This window comes from Monopterus albus, unplaced genomic scaffold (genome assembly GCF_001952655.1).
Source record: "Monopterus albus unplaced genomic scaffold, M_albus_1.0 scaffold7.1, whole genome shotgun sequence".
In the NCBI taxonomy this organism is placed as follows: Eukaryota; Metazoa; Chordata; class Actinopteri; order Synbranchiformes; family Synbranchidae; genus Monopterus; species Monopterus albus.
The window spans coordinates 661,165-679,165 of record NW_018127887.1 but is presented as its reverse complement, the minus strand read 5'-3'; the positions used below and the strand labels follow the sequence as shown (position 1 = coordinate 679,165).

Here is an 18,001-nt window from a genome sequence, read left to right as displayed (position 1 = left end):
TTTGGCAAGTCATAACAGGAAAAACACAGGTGTAACTGAAATTGGGCCACTTGAGGCAATGTTCTAAAACTTTTGAGCGGCGGTGTAGTTACTTCTTCCACAGTTAAGAACTGTGTGGTCACTGAAATATTAAAATACAATCCTGACCACATTTTCCTAATTTTGAATGTACCCGTAATGATGGAAACAGTACTGTACACATCGCACACATTACATTACACCTAGCCACACGTAGTGCGCCAAGGTATGCAGGACTGGACCGTGGATGTATTAGGGGTGCCAGCTGTCCTTGCGTCTGGCGTCACGACGTCGGGGAAAAAGGGGGAGAGATGAGAGGAAGCTGCAATAAACACAGGGCGTCTGCGCCTAGCTAAGTAGGACAATAAAGTGAAAACGGTATCAATGCTCTAACAATGGATTTGTCCGATATGTTTCTTAAAGTTTTCCTCTTCGTCTACTTACTAAACTACACCCAAGGTGAGTGAGGCTTTTCCGGATAAAATCTTACAAGTTGTGTTTAATCTATGAAGCAGCGGCTGAGAGGAGCAGAAACGCTGATAGCCCGTTAGCTAACAGGAGGGATCAGCAGGGCCTGCTTGTTATGAAGCGGACTGCACCCTTTTGCCGTATTACTTCTAGCCAACAAATTATGCGAAGCGTATCAGATGTATTTGTTTCGCGCAGCTGTTTGAAATAAACACATATTGCTGAGTTATTTCTGTGTGTTGTCACAGGTTTTATTGCTAGGTTTGGCTCGGTTTTGTTGTTATCGTGCGAATAGCGGCGACAGCCATTGTTATGAGAAGATGGTGATGCCGACTCTCGGTTAACGGACCGTTTAGCTTCGTGCCGATACTTGAGCCACTAGCGTTGGCGATTTTGTCCAAATTGTAAGTTTAGCCGCAGACGTTCTGTTACCTGAACCAGGCCGGTGTTTAACATGCAGTTTGCATACAAGTTTTCAGGTTTGTTGTCATGATTTTATTTTTTGTGTTGCCACTGGTCATTACAGTTTTTCACTGTTTTCCAAGTTAATATATCGTCGGCTGCAATAACGTTGGATTAGATATTTTGGAAATAAGTTGCAGTCACTTGTAGTGGCTTTTTTCATCTTTTCTAATTGTCAAACCCCATCCCTTGTCAAACTGTCAAAAATAGCAACTAGCTACAATTCGTTCACATTATTTGACCATTTCATGGTGTTAAATACTACAACATATGTATTAGATTGGGCTTCATCATATAATTTTATAAACCTTCTGCAGGGTTTTAAAGGCCTCGGATAGTTTTTATTCTCACAGAAATATAAGAATTGGGAGTCCTTGTGTTTGTGTAATGCTGGTCTTATTTGATGTGGACCCTGAGAGGTGTTTAATAGTCATGGCCTTCACATGTTATATTCCCCTCAATGAAAAATTTAATGTCAGCCCCTAAATATTTCATGATGTACATCAATGTAGAACTAACTGAAGGTTGCTCAGCTTTACCCATATTTGTTACTAGTTGCACCGAATCCTGTAATTTATGGCTCACTAGTCAGGCATAATTACCTAGCAGACAGTACTAATTATATGTACTGAATTTACTCAAAACACATTGTAATGGTTTATATGTTACGGGGCAAAGATTTAAGCAGATGTAACTTTCAGAAGGGCTTAAATGGCCTAAATGAAATGACTGTTTTCTTGAAGTGTAGTTTTGTCACTCTGCTTTTGAGTGTGAAGCAGTTTGTGAAATGGTTGGAGGTGCTCGAAGCGTTTTCCTTCAAGCCCACCACCCACTCTTCTGGTGGTGAAATAATTATGCTGTGACGTTGGGGGCTGTTGTTGAGCACAGCATCCATTTGACTTAAATAGATTTAGCTGAATTGTAAAACACAGACCATAGTGGTTTGTTGCAAGTTTCCATCATTTTAATCCTGACTGTCAAATATCTGCCAGATCATCTCTTCTTTGAGAGGATCACCAAAACTATCCTAGCATGTACTATGCCTAACTTAATTACTCTAAAAACTGGATGTTATACTCTGTCACTTTAACAACTCAAATTGCCTGACATTACAAAACAGGTTTGTGTTTATCTGCCATCTGCTCAGATTGGTTGATGTTATAGACACACTGTGATACTAAGGCTGTTACAGACATGGATTTGGATTCTCCTCTTTGTCCCCAACATTTGATAGTCTTTAATATGTATATTTTATGTTGCCGTTCTATTGTCTTCATTATCTGTGCAATGAGTTCTCAGGCAAATCTATATACATGTGTTATTTATGGTTATATGCGGTACATACTGTAAATATAAAACCTAGCATAAATGAGACACTTGGAACAACTGCTATCATTTTGTTAGCATAAGTATTTAATGAGATTGTATCTTCCTTATATTTGTTAATAAGATTTTCAATGTTTTTTTTGTTTTTGTTTGTTTGTTGTTTTTTACAGGACACTATAGAAATCCCCTAAACAAGTACATCCATCACTATGAAGGCCTTTCCTACGATACAGAGCTCATGCACAGCAAGCATCAAAGGGCCAAGAGGGCGCTCTCTCATGAAGACAGGTTCCTTCAGCTAGATTTTCATGCACATGGAAGGTTTGTGTTTTTTCTCATATATTAACCTAAAGGGAAACTTTGTTTGAGCCTCAGTCTCTTTATCTATCTCATTATTTACCAGTGTTTATGTATTTTCAGAGCTCATCTCATCTGCCTGTACTGTTTATAATTAAAGGTTGAGGTCAGGTGTAGGTGGAATTTGCAGTGTGTTTGAAAGTTGTTTACATTTAATACAGCTTCATTTTACATTATTGCAGGTCATGCAAATTATGACCTATGTCTATGTTAGCTAGACCTGTGATGGATTGGGTCCTTTTGTGGTGTTTTTGTACGCATGATAGCTGGGAGGGAGATCTCTTAAAGTAAAGAAGATGGTTGCATGGATGCATATTTTCCTTGTTACCCAGAAGTTTGGAGAGGTAGTGCTGCTTGATGAAGTGTCTTCACTCACCATGACAAAGTCAAGGCCATCTGGCTTGGAGCTTGGCAAAGGCTGTTCATCACCCTGCCTTTAGCACAGCCTGCCGGTCTCAAACTCTGATGTTTGTTATTAAGGGAGAGAAGGATAAGAACTGTGTTAACATGCACAAGGAAAGAAGATGTCTGTTTCTTTGAAAAGCTGGAACATGTTGGCTTCTTTTCCTTTTGATTTCACAACAAAGCAAGTAATTTTTGCATGTAATTGCAGCACACCATCCACCTTCTTTTTGACTGACTTGAACAAATTGTCTGAAGTTTCCAGCTAAATCATCTTTGTATCTTGCATTAAGGCATAACAGAAAACAGCTGTCATGCAGAAGGTACTGTACACATACAGGATGAGATTTGTGGGCCATAGCTTTGAGTTTTATCATACTTTTCAGATCTAGATTTTACAAAGCTCACTGTTTTCTTCCAGGTAATTTAGTTGTTTTGCACTGACCTATAGAGCAATAGAAGCATACAGAAAGAGCACTGTGTAGGTTTCGTGTATCAGCTTTGTTTCCCTGACATATGTTTGATCAACAAAATCATCATTGTGTCAAGATGTCCTAATATTCTGTTCCCTCTTACAAGATGAAGACTGCACATCCTCCTTGTGCAACAGAAAATAGCTCAGATGTTTATACTCTGCTAAGCTCTGCCCTTGCTTTGACCCCTTTGACCCCTTTCATTTGCATTTTCCTTTTTCTCCAAGGCTGGGTAAATATTGCTAACCTCCTAAAGTGAGCTCAAAGTCAGGTCCACACCCAAATCCATAGGCCACAGTGTGTGACATGAATAAATAAGACAGTTTTGAGACCTCAAGAAAACAAACATCTCGGAATACACATAACAGCTGTTCCTCTTTGTAACCTGTATCATCACATTCCAATGTCTTTTGTTTTATTTCTTTGCTTTCAGACATTTTAATTTACGAATGAGGAGAGATACCACCTTGTTTTCCCAAGATTTAAAGGTGGACATTTCAGGAGAAGAGATTCCATACGATACCTCTCATATCTACACGGGAGAAATCTACGGTGAGACTGTCCTCGTCATTCAAATTTGTTTCGTTGTATTTCTTAACAATGGAAGCAGTAATGCAGCCCTGGGCATTTTGCTGTTAATCTTGTTCTTCTGAATCCCCTGTCACCTATACCTCTGTAATTTGGATTCCCAGGTGAGAAAGGTACCTTGACTCATGGCTCCATTGTGGATGGTAAGTTTGAGGGCTTCATTCAGAGCTACCATGGTACCTACTATGTGGAGCCTGCTGAGAGATACCTGGAGGATAAAAATGTGCCATTCCACTCTGTCATCTACCACGAAGATGACATACGTGAGTCCCCAACAACTTCAACTACAGAAACACTTTGGCAGCCTATTTTCTGGATGCACACAGATGTAAATGTGTGATCAGTAAAGCTTAGGGCAGCTGATCTGATGGAGACAGACTGGTGTGATCATCTCCCAGGGGGCAGAGATACCCAGGTTGCTCATTAGCTGAGTAACACGATCTTTCTCTCGGGCTACTGGCTCATTTAAGCGGTTTTTACAATATTGGTACTGTCTTTACACTGTTGGCACTGATGGTGAGTACCAAATACACCTCACCACACTGGCACCCTGTAATTTCAAATCTTCTGTGTACATATAGTATATGGCTGTCGGGCAAATTAAACAGAAACGTGGCAGAAATAGCTAATGAGAGCAACAGAAAGGTAACAGCTCACACAGCAAAGCTAGGCTCAAGTGGCATGTAAGCATGTAAGCATCCATTAGCTTGTCATGAATAGCTCCAGCAATAGGGAAGCCCAAGAGTTTAAGTAGCTAACTTTGTCTCCCATAATCCTAAGCGTTGTGTCTGCCTCTCTCACTCAGATTACCCACACAAATATGGTCCAGAGGGAGGCTGTGCTGATAGCTCAGTGTTTGAAAAGATGAGGAAGTACCAGGGCTCTGCTGTAAAGGAAGCACCCAAGGTGAACTCCACCACACATCACAACAAACTCTCACAGTGACCAGTGGTTCTTGAGGAAATTTTTCCTTTAAGACTCCGTGTGTAGTTTGAGCAGGTGAGACTGGCCTGTATCTGCTCAATGAATGGATGTCTACATGAGTAATTGGTAGCTGTTCTTTGCTCAAAGTCTTATACTTCACTTTAGATTAGGTTTGTGCACACAGATGCCTGGTTTTCTGTTTCAAATTTAAAACTCAGAGCCTGGAAATACAGAATAAATAGCATCGAATAGCAAATGCCCACAAAAGTATTTATCCCATGGAAGTTGTTATGGAAATATTAAAATAATAAATTCAAGAATACAAGATCTGGCTCAGTGCATTCAGAAAGCAATATGTTTTTACAGCAAAGAGCAAACTAAAGCAAGAGCACTCCCTACTTATAATCTTGATATCAAAGTATGTAGACATAATGTCCTTGTGTACAGAACACTGCAGCCTCGGTCTTACTCATAACAGAGGCAGCAGCCAGACAGCAACACTGAACACTGTCTTCAGTCCTCAGTCAGAATGTTCAGATGTAACCACAATAGAGAATAGCTATAGTAGCACTGATATGACCTGCTAAGTGGTATGTTGTTGTAAAAAGGAAGTGGATCCAAAATAAAGTCATTTTTATCAGTATATTTTATTTATTACAGTATTTCTGGAAAAACCCTCAGCTTAAGTATTGGTAAAAGACTCTGGGTTTTTCAAAGGTTGCTGGGTATTTGTTGTTAGGAAAATCAGATGCTCTGTGACTCAGATGTAGTGGTAATACATGGAAGACAAACTGGAGCTACTTCAAACTGCACGCAACGAGACAGGCATGCATTGGGCTGAGTCAAAAAAAAAAAAAAAAAGACATTTCCCCCAAACCAAATCATTCCTGTAACAGGACATTTTAGTATCATTCTGTTCTCTTCTCCCTCCACCACCATATCCTTGTATGTGACATGCAGTACGTGGGAACATCAATGCTGCAGTTCATGAACAAATGGCAGAAGAAAAAGAGCAGCCTTAAAAAAACAAAACAAGAATTATTATTTTAGCCTCTGTTTGGTTTAAAATTTTAATCTATATATTTGTATGTTTTATTTGACTGTCTCTCCCTGTGATACCTCCACCAGGAGCTCCACACTGAGGGAGGCTCTAATGACCCTGTGTTGCTGAGGAAGAAGAGGATGGCCCAGGCTGAGAAAAACACCTGCCAGCTCTTCATTCAGACTGACCACCTCTTCTACAAGTACTACAAGACCAGAGAGGCCGTCATCGCTCAGGTAAATGCACATTCACTGCCACTCACTGGACACATGCTAGTGTGGTGCTGTAAAATTAGATGTACCCAGTCAGTACGGAGGATTTCTGTGTAGTGAAGTTGCTGCAGAGGCACATTTTTAATCAGCAGTAATGGCTCTTTAGTATGAAGCGTCTAATTTTTACTGGAATAATAACACCTCTTATTCAGTGTAAGGAGTGAGTCATAACACTATGCAATAGAGGATCAACAGCAAAAAATTCCTTTTGCTGCATCTTGTTCCTCCAGATCTCCAGTCATGTGAAGGCAATTGATGCGATCTATCAGGGCACAGACTTCATGGGTATTCGCAACATCAGTTTCATGGTGAAGCGGATCAGGGTGAGCCACGTGTTGATTGGGCGATGCCAAGTTTACACTTTACATTTGGTCTGAACTCATCATAACCTCCCCATGTAGATAAACACTACTAGTGATGAGAGGGACAAGTCCAACCCATTCCGCTTTGCCAACATCGGAGTGGAGAAGTTCTTGGAGCTGAACTCGGAGCAGAACCACGATGACTACTGCCTGGCTTATGTTTTCACCGACAGAGACTTTGATGACGGGGTGTTGGGTTTGGCATGGGTGGGAGCCCCCTCAGGTAGTGAAAGATGTGAAGTCATCTGTACATTAATGGAAAAACTCCCATGGCATTGATCACATTTACCCTCTTTAATGAGCACAATCTTTCAGGTTTTTTTGTTGTTGTTGTTGTTTTTTAGCTGTGATTTGGAAGAAGGTTTGCTCCAACTTGTTTTTCCTTGTCAGGGAGCTCCGGAGGCATCTGTGAAAAAAGCAAGTTGTACTCTGATGGAAAAAAGAAGTCTCTCAACACTGGTATAATCACTGTACAGAACTACGCCTCCCACGTACCTCCAAAAGTCTCCCACATCACTTTTGCACATGAAGTAGGACACAACTTTGGCTCCCCGGTGAGTTAAAGATGTGCCACATTTATGTGTAGTGAGAAGAAATGTACACTTGGTCCCTTCCTCTTTTAACCTCTGAATGCTTTTTCTTTCCTGTTCTCAGCATGACTCCGGATCTGAGTGCACCCCAGGGGAATCCAAAAGCCAAGACAAGAAGGAGAAGGGCAATTATATAATGTATGCAAGAGCAACATCAGGAGACAAGCTCAATAACAATAAGTTCTCCATCTGTAGCATTCGTAACATCAGCCAGGTGCTGGAAAAAAAGAGAAGCAACTGCTTTGTTGGTACGTTTTACTTTTTGTGTTGGACCTTGGACATTTAACCTGAGTGTCTATAGAGAGCTTTGATTCAGACATGTCGATAGAAACCACCATATTGCTCTGATTTTTACCTGTACTTACAGTGTGGGAGATTTTTAACTGCAGTGCTGTGGTGGGAGAGTGGGTAACTAAAAATGCACCATGACTCTCAGATTTGAAATACGATATTGGCACAAGTCCAGTTTTATTTTTACTGACAGCATTTGGCAGGTGATGGAATCCCACTATTTGTGATATTTTTTTTTATATATCATTTCAGCAACATGATAAAGACACATTTTAACCACTCATTTTAACTGTAAGATTGGTAAAGAGCCTCATCTGTTTGCTCATGCAGCCTCAAGCAAATCAGTCTTGGCAGTTATTAGTGGGAAAATCTCAGATATTGGCGTTAGTTTCCAAAAACTGTTTTGTCACACTTGTACTGCCTGACTGAGTGTGTTTGTCTGGGTTCAGTGTTGCAATGGGATCCCCCAAGAGTCTTTTTCTATTTGAACACTTTGATTTTGTCTCACAACAGCTCATTCTCTTACAACAATATTTGTTCAGTTTGGTTTTGTGATGAGACAGCTTTCATATTAAATGTCTGATTTCTTGTAGACTTGTAGTTTTGTTAATTTGTCCTCGCCCAAACAGAGTCTGGCCAGCCCATCTGTGGCAACGGCTTGGTGGAGCCAGGAGAGGAGTGTGACTGTGGCTACAGTGACCAGTGCAGGGACCTGTGCTGCTACGATGCCAACCAGCCTGACAATAAGAAGTGCAAATTAAAGCCCAACAAAGTCTGCAGGTAGATGTGGATTTTATTTTTCAGTTTCCATTTGCCCGATCATTTTGTTGTTCCATAAGGAAGATCTGCCAGCTTGTTCTTGACTCGGCACTTGTCTCCTTACTACCAGTCCCAGCCAGGGTCCTTGTTGTACTACCGAATGCACTTACAAGGGCCATAATGAGAAGTGCAGGGAGGAGTCGGAGTGCGCTCACCAGGGCATGTGTAACGGAGTCAGCGCCCAGTGCCCCGCATCTGAGCCCAAGGCCAACTTCACCGCCTGCCATGGAGAGACCCAAGTCTGCCTCAACGGGGTGAGTGGTGGAAGGCTTCACCCCTGGAAGAACTGGTTGTTATAGCAACTTCATATTCATACCAGTCGGTGTCTGATCTCGCCTATCCTCATGCTCAACCCCCGCAGGGCTGCTCTGGCTCCATCTGCAAGAAGTACGGGCTCGAGGCTTGCACATGTGCCAGCCAAGACGGCAAGGACGAGACTGAGCTTTGCCATGTGTGCTGCATGGAGAAGAGTGAGTGATTTACCCTTTCTCCAGTTTTTTGTTTCAATAAAATATGCTTGCGATTTTGTCTTGGTCATTTGACTATGTGTTGACTGTCTGATTCTTCTCCACAGTGAATCCCAATACATGTAGCAGCACCGGATCAGAGCGCCTGGCTCGTTTCTTCAATAAGAAAGTTACCACGCTGCCAGCCGGCTCACCCTGCAACGATTTCAAGGGCTACTGTGACGTGTTCATGAAGTGTCGTCTGGTGGATGCAGACGGACCACTGGCCAGGCTAAAGAAGGCCATCTTCAACCCGGAGCTCTACGAGAATATTGCAGAGTGGATTGTGGTATGTGTCAACTTCTTGATTCAGATTGGATGAGTAGTTATCATGAGGTGTTCTCTCTTTTTGGTTGTGTTTGTGGGTTTCATTCTCTTCTCTAGGCTCATTGGTGGGCAGTGCTTTTGATGGGCATCGCCCTCATCATGCTCATGGCTGGTTTCATTAAGATCTGTAGTGTGCATACACCAAGCAGTAACCCCAAACTTCCCCCTCCCAAACCACTTCCAGGTGAGTCCAGAGGTTTACAAAGAACATCTTGTCATACCCAAGGAAAAGCAGTTTATCACATTAAGCTGAAAATAACATTTCCTACAGTAGAAATGACACCAAATTAAATGGATTGTGTTTGGAGTAAACTGTTGATCTTGGTCTGTCTTTCAACAAGCTCAACTAGTAGCCCTTCTCTTGACAGGCACTTTGAAGAGGCGGCGAGCGCAGCAGCATGCCAGCTCTCAGGTGCAGCAGTCTCAGCACCCACATTCTCACCAGCACGGCCACGGTGGACACGGCGGCCAGCGGCAACCCCAGAGGCAGCCTCAGCGCCAGGCACAGCCCCAGAGGCACCACCGTCAGCCCAGAGAGAACTATCAGATGGGCCAGATGAGACGCTGAGACCCTGGACCCCACCCAGCCTCCCTCCAATGCCTTGGCTCCTTCTTGTGCCTACAGTGGGAAACAAAAGCGTCACTCCATCCAAAGAAAAGCCTGACATGGTTGTTAGTCACCATCATATCCTCCATTTTATAGACAAAACAGATGCGTGAAAAACAGAAAACGCTATCTAGCATCTCGATTGGCTCTTTGTGGAGTGGATTTGACCATCAGCCATTTCCAATCCAGTGCGATCTAGCATCTTTTTCCACTTTTTTTCTTTTTGAAGGAGTGCCAAGGAGTTAACAATTTGTGTAGCTTTAGTCCATTCTGTGATTGATTTTTTTTTTTTGTTTGTTTGTTTGTTTTTTTTTCTTTTGCAACATCTTCTTGAGTGATACGCCTGTGGCTGCTGGTGAATTGTTCTATGCTTTTCTTTCGCCATCCTAGCCAGGAAAGAGAGATGCTAAATGAAGATTTGCGGCACTTTTGTGATTTAAACATGTCAAAAGGCTAAAGACAGGCTCCGGTCTCTTGTGCAGACGGTCTTCTGCATGTGATTGTACATATTTAGTGTATCATAAGTGAAAACAAACTTTCTTCTACTGTAAATGTGTAATTCTTCACTTATTTTCTTTAATTTTTTTGGTTAGTGCTCTCAGGACTCTTAACACATAAATGAAGGAGTGACAGTTGTGATGAGTTCCTTGGACATCACTGTTGAGGATTTGTGGCTACCAAGTTCTCTTCGCAGTCGTCCAATCAGGTGGATCTCTCTCACTTTTGTTAGATTGCTAGGTTTCAAATTTGAACAAGGCCACCATATCCCACTTTTTAGGCCTTGTTTGAGGTCACTGTTTTTCTTTTATTTTAAATTGTCTTGCTAACGTGTTTTGCTCATGTTGTGTAACAAGCTAGATGAGGTATAGAGAGTCATGGGAACAAAGTTTGGTACATCTTCTATCGCCTCTACCCATTTGTTCTTGATGATGAAGGAAGAATAACCACTAACTGAAGCCGATTTAAAGACAAAGGAAAGTGAAGGTTAATTTAGAAGTGAGAGTGCATCATGTTACAGAGTTAGTTTACATGTGTGGAAATAAAAAATGACTCCAGTGTGGATGTATAAAAAAAAAAAAGTAAGATTAAATCAATCTATTATTTTTGAAGATAGCAAATCTAAGACATTTTCAATGTGGGCATGCAGACATTTATTAAATGTGACTATTAATTGACCGAGGTCTGTAATATTTGTATGTCACTCAACACTCTTTACTTTGACAGCTATTAATGTTAGTCTTACACCTGGAAGGAGCAGCTTAATGCAGCAGTATTGTCACACTATTCACTAACACTTTTACCAGTGTGTTCACTAGTTTTGCTGAAGAAAAGCAGCAGTTAAAACTTTTTTTTTTTTTAATCGCCTACAGTTTTCTCCTGGTCTGATCACATTGTGGACTGAATCTCCTTAAGAGCTCATGGGTGCAGGCCTCAGTGTGAATTTCATTCAGCGTGCCATAAAACTCCATAAAGTTGATCTCTGCGCACAGGTTTTCTAAAACACCAGTGAGGTTTCTGGAGCCACTTTAAATGGAAGAACTGATGGAGACGTTATAGTTTATTTTTTTGTGGGATTGTTTGACCTCAGGTGTTTTCTTCCTCCTCTCGCTGCAGCAAAGCATGAAGGACGTTTTGGAAAATAACACTAACTGTAAGGATTTCATAATCTTTTCATGATGTTTTATGCAAAATACTGTGATTTATTTACTGTGCAAGTATTTCACCCAACAAAATGATTTGATATGTGGGAGCAAACTTTGGCACAGACTGAAAAAGCTCCGAATTTTGCATTATGTTTGGCAAAGGACCTGTTTTTGTGCTCTGACTTTATTTTATCCTGGCATTATTATTTTTACATGCATGCACTTCTGATTACAGCTAATGTATTACAACTCTATCCCAGTGGTCATAATAATTACACATGTGCTCTTGAGGGAACTTGAAGTGAAAGAGTCTCGCAGTCAGCAGTTTATTTCACATGGCAGTCGAATTAGGTTGGTGCGTTCTGCAACTTCTCATGACTGTACAAAATGGAGCTTTTAAAATTGAATCTCCTAGGCTGGATCACACCTGTTAGACCTAGAGAATTAACATGTAAACTTGTACAGTACTTCAAAAATTTGCATTTCATTTGACAATGAAAATTTTGATACATCTGTTAATTTTTTTTTAAAATTCTAATTCCACAGTAAATTGTTCAAAGATGTTCATATGTGACAAACTTTCCTCTCTTCTAAGTTATTTATGTTCTTATATGTGCTAGTTGAACTGGAGTTTGCTTTGCTCGATACTTTTCTCCACCATCATCAATGGTAAAAACAAATCAGTGTGATGGAGTTATTAATGTTACATTCTCATTTTTTTTGTCTTTGTTATCCTGTGGCATGGTTTGGGTAGAAGAGCAGAAGAATAATGCCTGTACATTTATTTTTAATTTCGTAGTCTTGGTAAAATTTTTAGCTAAACGTGCACTGAAAATGTCCAGATTGAGTTGAAATGTTGTAGGTGATGTAGGCCGAAAGAACACGAGATTAAAAAGTAAAACTACTGTTTGATTTTAATGTTCACTGTGTTTTATACAGTATCGGAAATTTTTGTTCACTTTGAACATTTTTACTAAAAAAAAATAAAAATAAAATTGTATTGTGCAAAGAGATGTAATTTTTGGAGTACTTGAAATGCATTAATTAAAAGACTTGTTCAAAATAAAATAGACCCCTGTTTACTGTCTGTAACGTGTGCAATCTTTGTCCTTTCTTGTCCACTGGGGGCAGTGTTGTGCAGGTGTACAGGAGGCACTTACAGGGACATTGCACTAACACATGTAGACCAGTTTACATTGAGCTTCAGACTTAAAGTGCATAAGACAAGGCTTGTTTCAAACTCGTGTTGTAAAGTTTGAAAGACGCGTCCATATATAAGTGCAGGATTTCATTGTTTTTGAAACTGCTTTTGATGAACTCAATATCTTGGCATTCTACTTTTCTGTAACTTTTTTGCTAAAATTCAAAGCCCACTAAGTAAAGGCCTTATTTGAGCAACAACAGGAAAAAGTGATTGCAGCATTGTCTGGATAATCTTTCCTTTTCATGTATATGCAATCTCTTTTTTGCAAGTTTCCCAAATTCATGGAAGTGCAATCACACCCCTTTGAAAAGGTTAACATATGGAGGACTACAACTGCCATGGAAATAATAGTGGGAGATTTCCTAATGGATATTTAGTTTGACAATAACAATAAATCATCCATTTATATTCTAATGGGCAAAGAGGATTTATAAAAAAAACAGTGGAAGCCACAGACAGCTGCTCTGTTTCCATCAAAGAGTACTTTAACAATTACTGACAACAACTTCAACCTAAGAACTTCGTGTGCGCTCAGTAAAGCTTTGTGTATGTGAGTAAAGTTAGGAAGTAACACAGCTGTTCCGACACTTTTATCTTTAGCAACATAGCTGCCCAAGTAAACATTTTACTTTATTATTTATTGTCTAATGATTTTTTTTCCTGGTGAATGTTTGATGATGTAACAATTATAGGAACGTGTTCATCAGGTCGTTGAAGCACAGTTGCACATGCAATGGAGTGTGGCCTGCTATTGATTTTCAGTGTAGATCCTCAATTGCAGTCACTAGTTGTGACATCAATGAGCACAGTCACACTCAACAATTTTCTGTGTTCATTGTTTCTTTTTTTAATAGTGTTTATTACTGATGCTGTGGTCTGTTTTTTCCCACAGTTCTCTTCAAGCTAATGCCACTCTGCCTGTGCCAGTATTACTAATCCTGGTCAATATTCTCCATTTAGAGTGTCAGCTCTGTGCTAGAAGCTGACATCACGGCCCATAGGCGAGCAGTACCTTTTGTCTCTCCTCGCAGTGACAAAGCATGATTGTCATAGTAGCACCGGTCTGTGATATCCAGACTGAGCTGAGTGGCAGCCAACACTCGCCCCAGTGAGCAGCTGACCCTGAAGACTGCAAAATAAAGAGGGAAATACACTGGAGACAAAGAAATAATTCCTCCATTCAGTCATTCTGAGAAGATTTAGTCAAATTCAGATATAATGCACTGCTACCACTTGGAGAATTATCATCTGTCATTATCAATATTATTCTGTCTTTTCATTTTAATTCAAACCTACAGACACAGGTCCTTACAATTAAAAAGAATTTATCAGTTCAGTTGAAGGTAACGGATGCTTTGCTGAAACAGTATTCATACTGAACTTGTTGGCAGCATTGATGTTTTTCTATAGACCCAGCTCTCTGAGAACTTTTCCTTGTTTGTGCTGTGCAGCCTGTCAGCTCTTCTTCAGTGTGGTTGTTTGTCTACATGTCAGCTCTGATAGACTGGTGAACTGTCCAGGGTGGACCCCGCCTCGCACCCGATGTCAGCTGGGGTTGTGGGATTGGCTCCGGCCCCCCTGCAACCCTATTCAGGAATAAGCAGTATAGATAATGGATGGATGGATAACAGCTGGCAACAAAATAAAATTAAACACACCACTCATGTTCTCTGATACAGATCTTACATAGCGACACCCTTTTGGTTTAACAGCAGGATGGAATGATGTACAAAGGAGTTTTTTAGCCTGTTCCTTTTAAACCGAGGGACTTTAAAGTGCCTGTTGGAGGGCAAAAACTGTATTCATTATTTAGGATGTGTGGGTTTGGAGGAAATATGGTTTTCCAAATCAACAAATTCAGTCTATGTAACTGCAGAACACAACAGATGATGGCATCTCAGCATTTAAGAAAAACAAGTCCCTGAAGTGAAATATCTCTTAACAAAATAATGACAAGGTAGAACCAAAAAATAACAAAAACTTTTAACTGAATATACAGATAATGACAACCAGTGAATAAAACAGGAGCAAACCTTAAAGGAAACTGACATAAAGTTTACATTCAAATGAAGGGTATTTTTTGCTAATAATTACAATACAGTGTTTACAATACACACACACACACACACACACATATATATGTATATATAAAGCATATTAAAAGTCAGGCAGTTTATTAATGGATGTCTGTCCTTACAGATGTAAACTGTGCTGAGCTATTGTCGTCTGACTGACAGTAAAACAGCTGAATCTGACCAGTCAGTTCTGGAGGTTGACATCAGTTTTAGTTCATGGAGATCATCTCGTATTTGTCCCTCAGACTGCTGTCCTCATCCTCCTCCTCGTCTTCCTCCTCCTCATCCTCCTGGGGCTTTTGGGGCTCATCGTGATGGTGATGCTGCTCAATGAGCAGGTAGTAGATGACGGCTGCAGCAACTCCCCCCACCATGGGTCCCGCCACAGGGATCCACCACCAGTAGTCTGCAGTGCTGTGAACACCAAAGTAGACAAAATAAAAAGAGTTTGATTGATCTCTGGCACTCACTCAAAAAGCTGAGAAAGAGGCCACTGTAGGTCACTGGTGCTGCTGCTGGATCATTCACAAGCATTGACAGCATCTTTCAAGTGCATGTGATGAGTATCTAACATCCTAGTTTGTGTCAGCAGCTTGTGCCATAGAAATCTCTTTAAATGTAAAAGAAAAGGATTAATTTCAGAGACAGATAGGCAAACATATGTACAGTATAATTATCCATAATGCACACAATGTAAACATACAATGGATTAAAAGTCTATAACCTACTAAATGATTGTCTATAATAATCAGATTTCTTTAAATAGAATTATTTAAATACAAAACACACATATCTCAGTTACATAAAACTAAACATAAATTACTGACAATTATTTTTCCATTTATTCTCTCTCAAAAACCATGATCTGCATTATGAACATGAGTTTCACCCTTACTATAATGTAGCTGGATTACAATTCATTAGTCTACATCTAACATTTTATGGATACCATCCGAAGCCTAATACAATATAGTTCACCATATATATGAACAAAGTTACATCATTTTCATTTAGCTGTAATACTAATATATTCCATAATTCAGTACAGTTCTCATTTTATGGACTTATTAATCATACATATTATATTTCCCTGTAATTGATTCAGCTCAGGCACATAAGAAAAGTCACACAATTATCTTAATATAAGACACACTGGGAAAAAACTGACAAATATAAAAATAAAAATAAAAATAAAACATTCTGTGTTCCTCAGCTGAATACTTACGTAAAGACCTCCATCCCCCATCCTGCTATAGCCGTGAACAGTCGGGGTCCCAGGTCTCTGGCAGGGTTCAGGGGGTAGCCACAGTTCAGTCCCATGGACACACCAATGGCCATGAAGATCAGGCCGATGGCCAGCGGCTCCATGCCTCTGGGAGCTCCAATGTTTCCATCATCGATGATAGCAAGGATACACAAAACCAGCATACCTGTCCCCACCACCTGCAGAAAGTTATTTGCTTGAAGAATTGCACAGAGTTTTTAAAAAAACACGATAACAATCAGTGGTAACTTTCCAATTGCAGTGTTGATTGACTTTCTTTTCTTTCATTACTGTTATTTAAAGTAATCTTATACTATTTTGTTGAGTTTTTAGGAGCGGTCAAGGCTTTTAGTTTTCTACCCGCCCTTACTTTTACTTTTCTTTATATTCATGTATACTGGAGCATATATAGATCAAGTGTGTATTTGCAAGTGTGTACATATCATGTTTTTAAATGTGCAAATATAAAAAAAAACACAGACTTGACCTCAATAGTGGAGACTGTACTGGGTATATTACAGCCCGCTTTGTAACATTTTCATTGTAATCATTTAGCACGATATCTTCTAACTGGATGTATATCACTAAAACAATTACTTCTAATTTAAATAAAAGATATTTAGGGTCTGCAACCTGCTCCTTGTTTTAAAACATTAGTGTTGCATAGAACTAACAAGGGAAACATTAGCATAAGCCCAGTCACACTAATTACACTGAACTTCACAGTTCACTGGATGTGGTTTTCAACAGTTTTTTGCTGCTAGGTGTTATTTTTGGATCAGTGCACCGACTACACAAACTAAAAATGGTTTTAGTATAGATATGACCATCGAGTGAAGGCCAGGAAATGGGTCATTAGACCTAAAACTCAGCAGAAGAGGGGGTCTTCTCAGACTAAATAAGGGCAATCAATTGTTCATTAGCCACAGTGGTCTGACTTCACAGCATTTAGAGCCTGAATGGGAGCGCCAGTGCACAATGAGAGGGGAGGTCATTAGGTCACAGCAACCAAAGCTCACCTGATCGATGAAGCCGCCAAGGACTGACAGGTGTCTCGCGGGGTAGGAAGCAAAAATGTGACCTGTTGCGTTGATCCCTGTCACTGACAGACTCCCACTTGTGAAATCCATGAAGGCGTCTGACAGAACAAATAAACAGCTGTAATTGGGCACAGTAGTCGCTTTCATCCATTAGTATATCATAATGATAGATATACTGAAATATTTTTATTCTGACAGCTCTGTGTTAAGCTTTTCCAAGCACTGGAGACACTAAATCAATTGTATCCCTAATATATTCTATCTCTAACAACTGTTTGGTTTGATATACATGTGTGAGGGAATAAAGTTCAGGTATATTCACCATAATATAACCCAAAGACTGCAGCAGCTCCAGCAAAAGCACCAAGAAACTGAGCAATGACATAGAAGGGAAACTTCCAGATCTTTAGTTTGCCCAGAATCACCATGGCCAGAGAAACAGCAGGGTTCACGTGGCCCCCTGAGATGGAGGACAAAACACAGAGTGAAGGGGGGGTGCGGTGGGTGGGGGTGGCTGGCACGATATCCTCTCCATTATTATTGAGGGTGTCACATTTACAAGAGGCAGCAGAAGGGGAGCAGCCCCTGAGGCAGTGCAGGGTTTTGTTATGTATGTTCAAAAGATGCATAATAATGGTCACGTTTAGAAATTCAACCTATAAGTAAAAAAAGCAGCATTATTCTGCATTTATTTATTCAAGCTCAGCTCATGTCCTGCAGTTATTTATTTTTAAGAATGCACTTGGTCCTTTTGATGTAGAATTGGAAGTAGCTGCTGTTCAGATGAGGCCAGCAGTCTCATTTGGACTGAGTCTGGTCTCTGTCAAACAGATGAATGCAGCCTATGATCAATGGCGTTTGCAGGACATTTAGTGCCCAGGGTTATGTATGACCCCCAGAGAGGCTGTGCACTAGCGCTAACAAATCAATGGCCAGTAAAC

General features: G+C 40.3%; 2 protein-coding genes across 2 annotated transcripts in view; one reads left to right on the top strand and one right to left on the bottom strand.

Annotated features, from left to right (window-relative positions):
* Positions 1 to 275: 275 nt before the first annotated feature.
* Positions 276 to 12,564, top strand: LOC109973882 (disintegrin and metalloproteinase domain-containing protein 10-like). Its single transcript, XM_020623751.1, has 16 exons — positions 276 to 477; positions 2,445 to 2,595; positions 3,940 to 4,058; positions 4,199 to 4,357; positions 4,900 to 5,000; positions 6,147 to 6,296; positions 6,563 to 6,655; positions 6,734 to 6,917; positions 7,085 to 7,248; positions 7,349 to 7,532; positions 8,205 to 8,355; positions 8,465 to 8,648; positions 8,756 to 8,864; positions 8,969 to 9,189; positions 9,285 to 9,411; positions 9,596 to 12,564. The coding sequence occupies exons 1-16, from the start codon at positions 414 to 416 to the stop codon at positions 9,793 to 9,795; spliced, it is 2,361 nt and encodes a 786-aa protein (XP_020479407.1). The 5' UTR covers positions 276 to 413; the 3' UTR covers positions 9,796 to 12,564.
* Positions 12,565 to 13,919: 1,355 nt separating this feature from the next.
* The window catches only part of LOC109974479 (aquaporin-9-like), a 5,813-nt gene continuing 1,731 nt past the window's right edge, over positions 13,920 to 18,001 (bottom strand). The window contains exons 3-6 of the mRNA XM_020624684.1: positions 17,383 to 17,520; positions 17,040 to 17,158; positions 15,982 to 16,199; positions 13,920 to 15,170 (exon numbers count right to left, since the gene is read on the bottom strand). Of these exons, the coding sequence (XP_020480340.1) occupies positions 14,966 to 15,170; positions 15,982 to 16,199; positions 17,040 to 17,158; positions 17,383 to 17,520 (680 nt within the window). The 3' untranslated portion in view covers positions 13,920 to 14,965. The remainder of the gene's footprint in view (positions 15,171 to 15,981; positions 16,200 to 17,039; positions 17,159 to 17,382; positions 17,521 to 18,001) is intronic.

Excerpts from the sequence above, each read along its gene's own strand:
- LOC109973882 (XM_020623751.1), top strand. The coding sequence starts at position 414 with ATGGATTTGTCCGATATGTTTCTTAAAGTTTTCCTCTTCGTCTACTTA. Across the intron at positions 6,656-6,733 it reads TCATGGTGAAGCGGATCAGG|ATAAACACTACTAGTGATGA; the intron begins GTGAGCCACGTG and ends CTCCCCATGTAG. Across the intron at positions 9,190-9,284 it reads ATATTGCAGAGTGGATTGTG|GCTCATTGGTGGGCAGTGCT; the intron begins GTATGTGTCAAC and ends TCTCTTCTCTAG.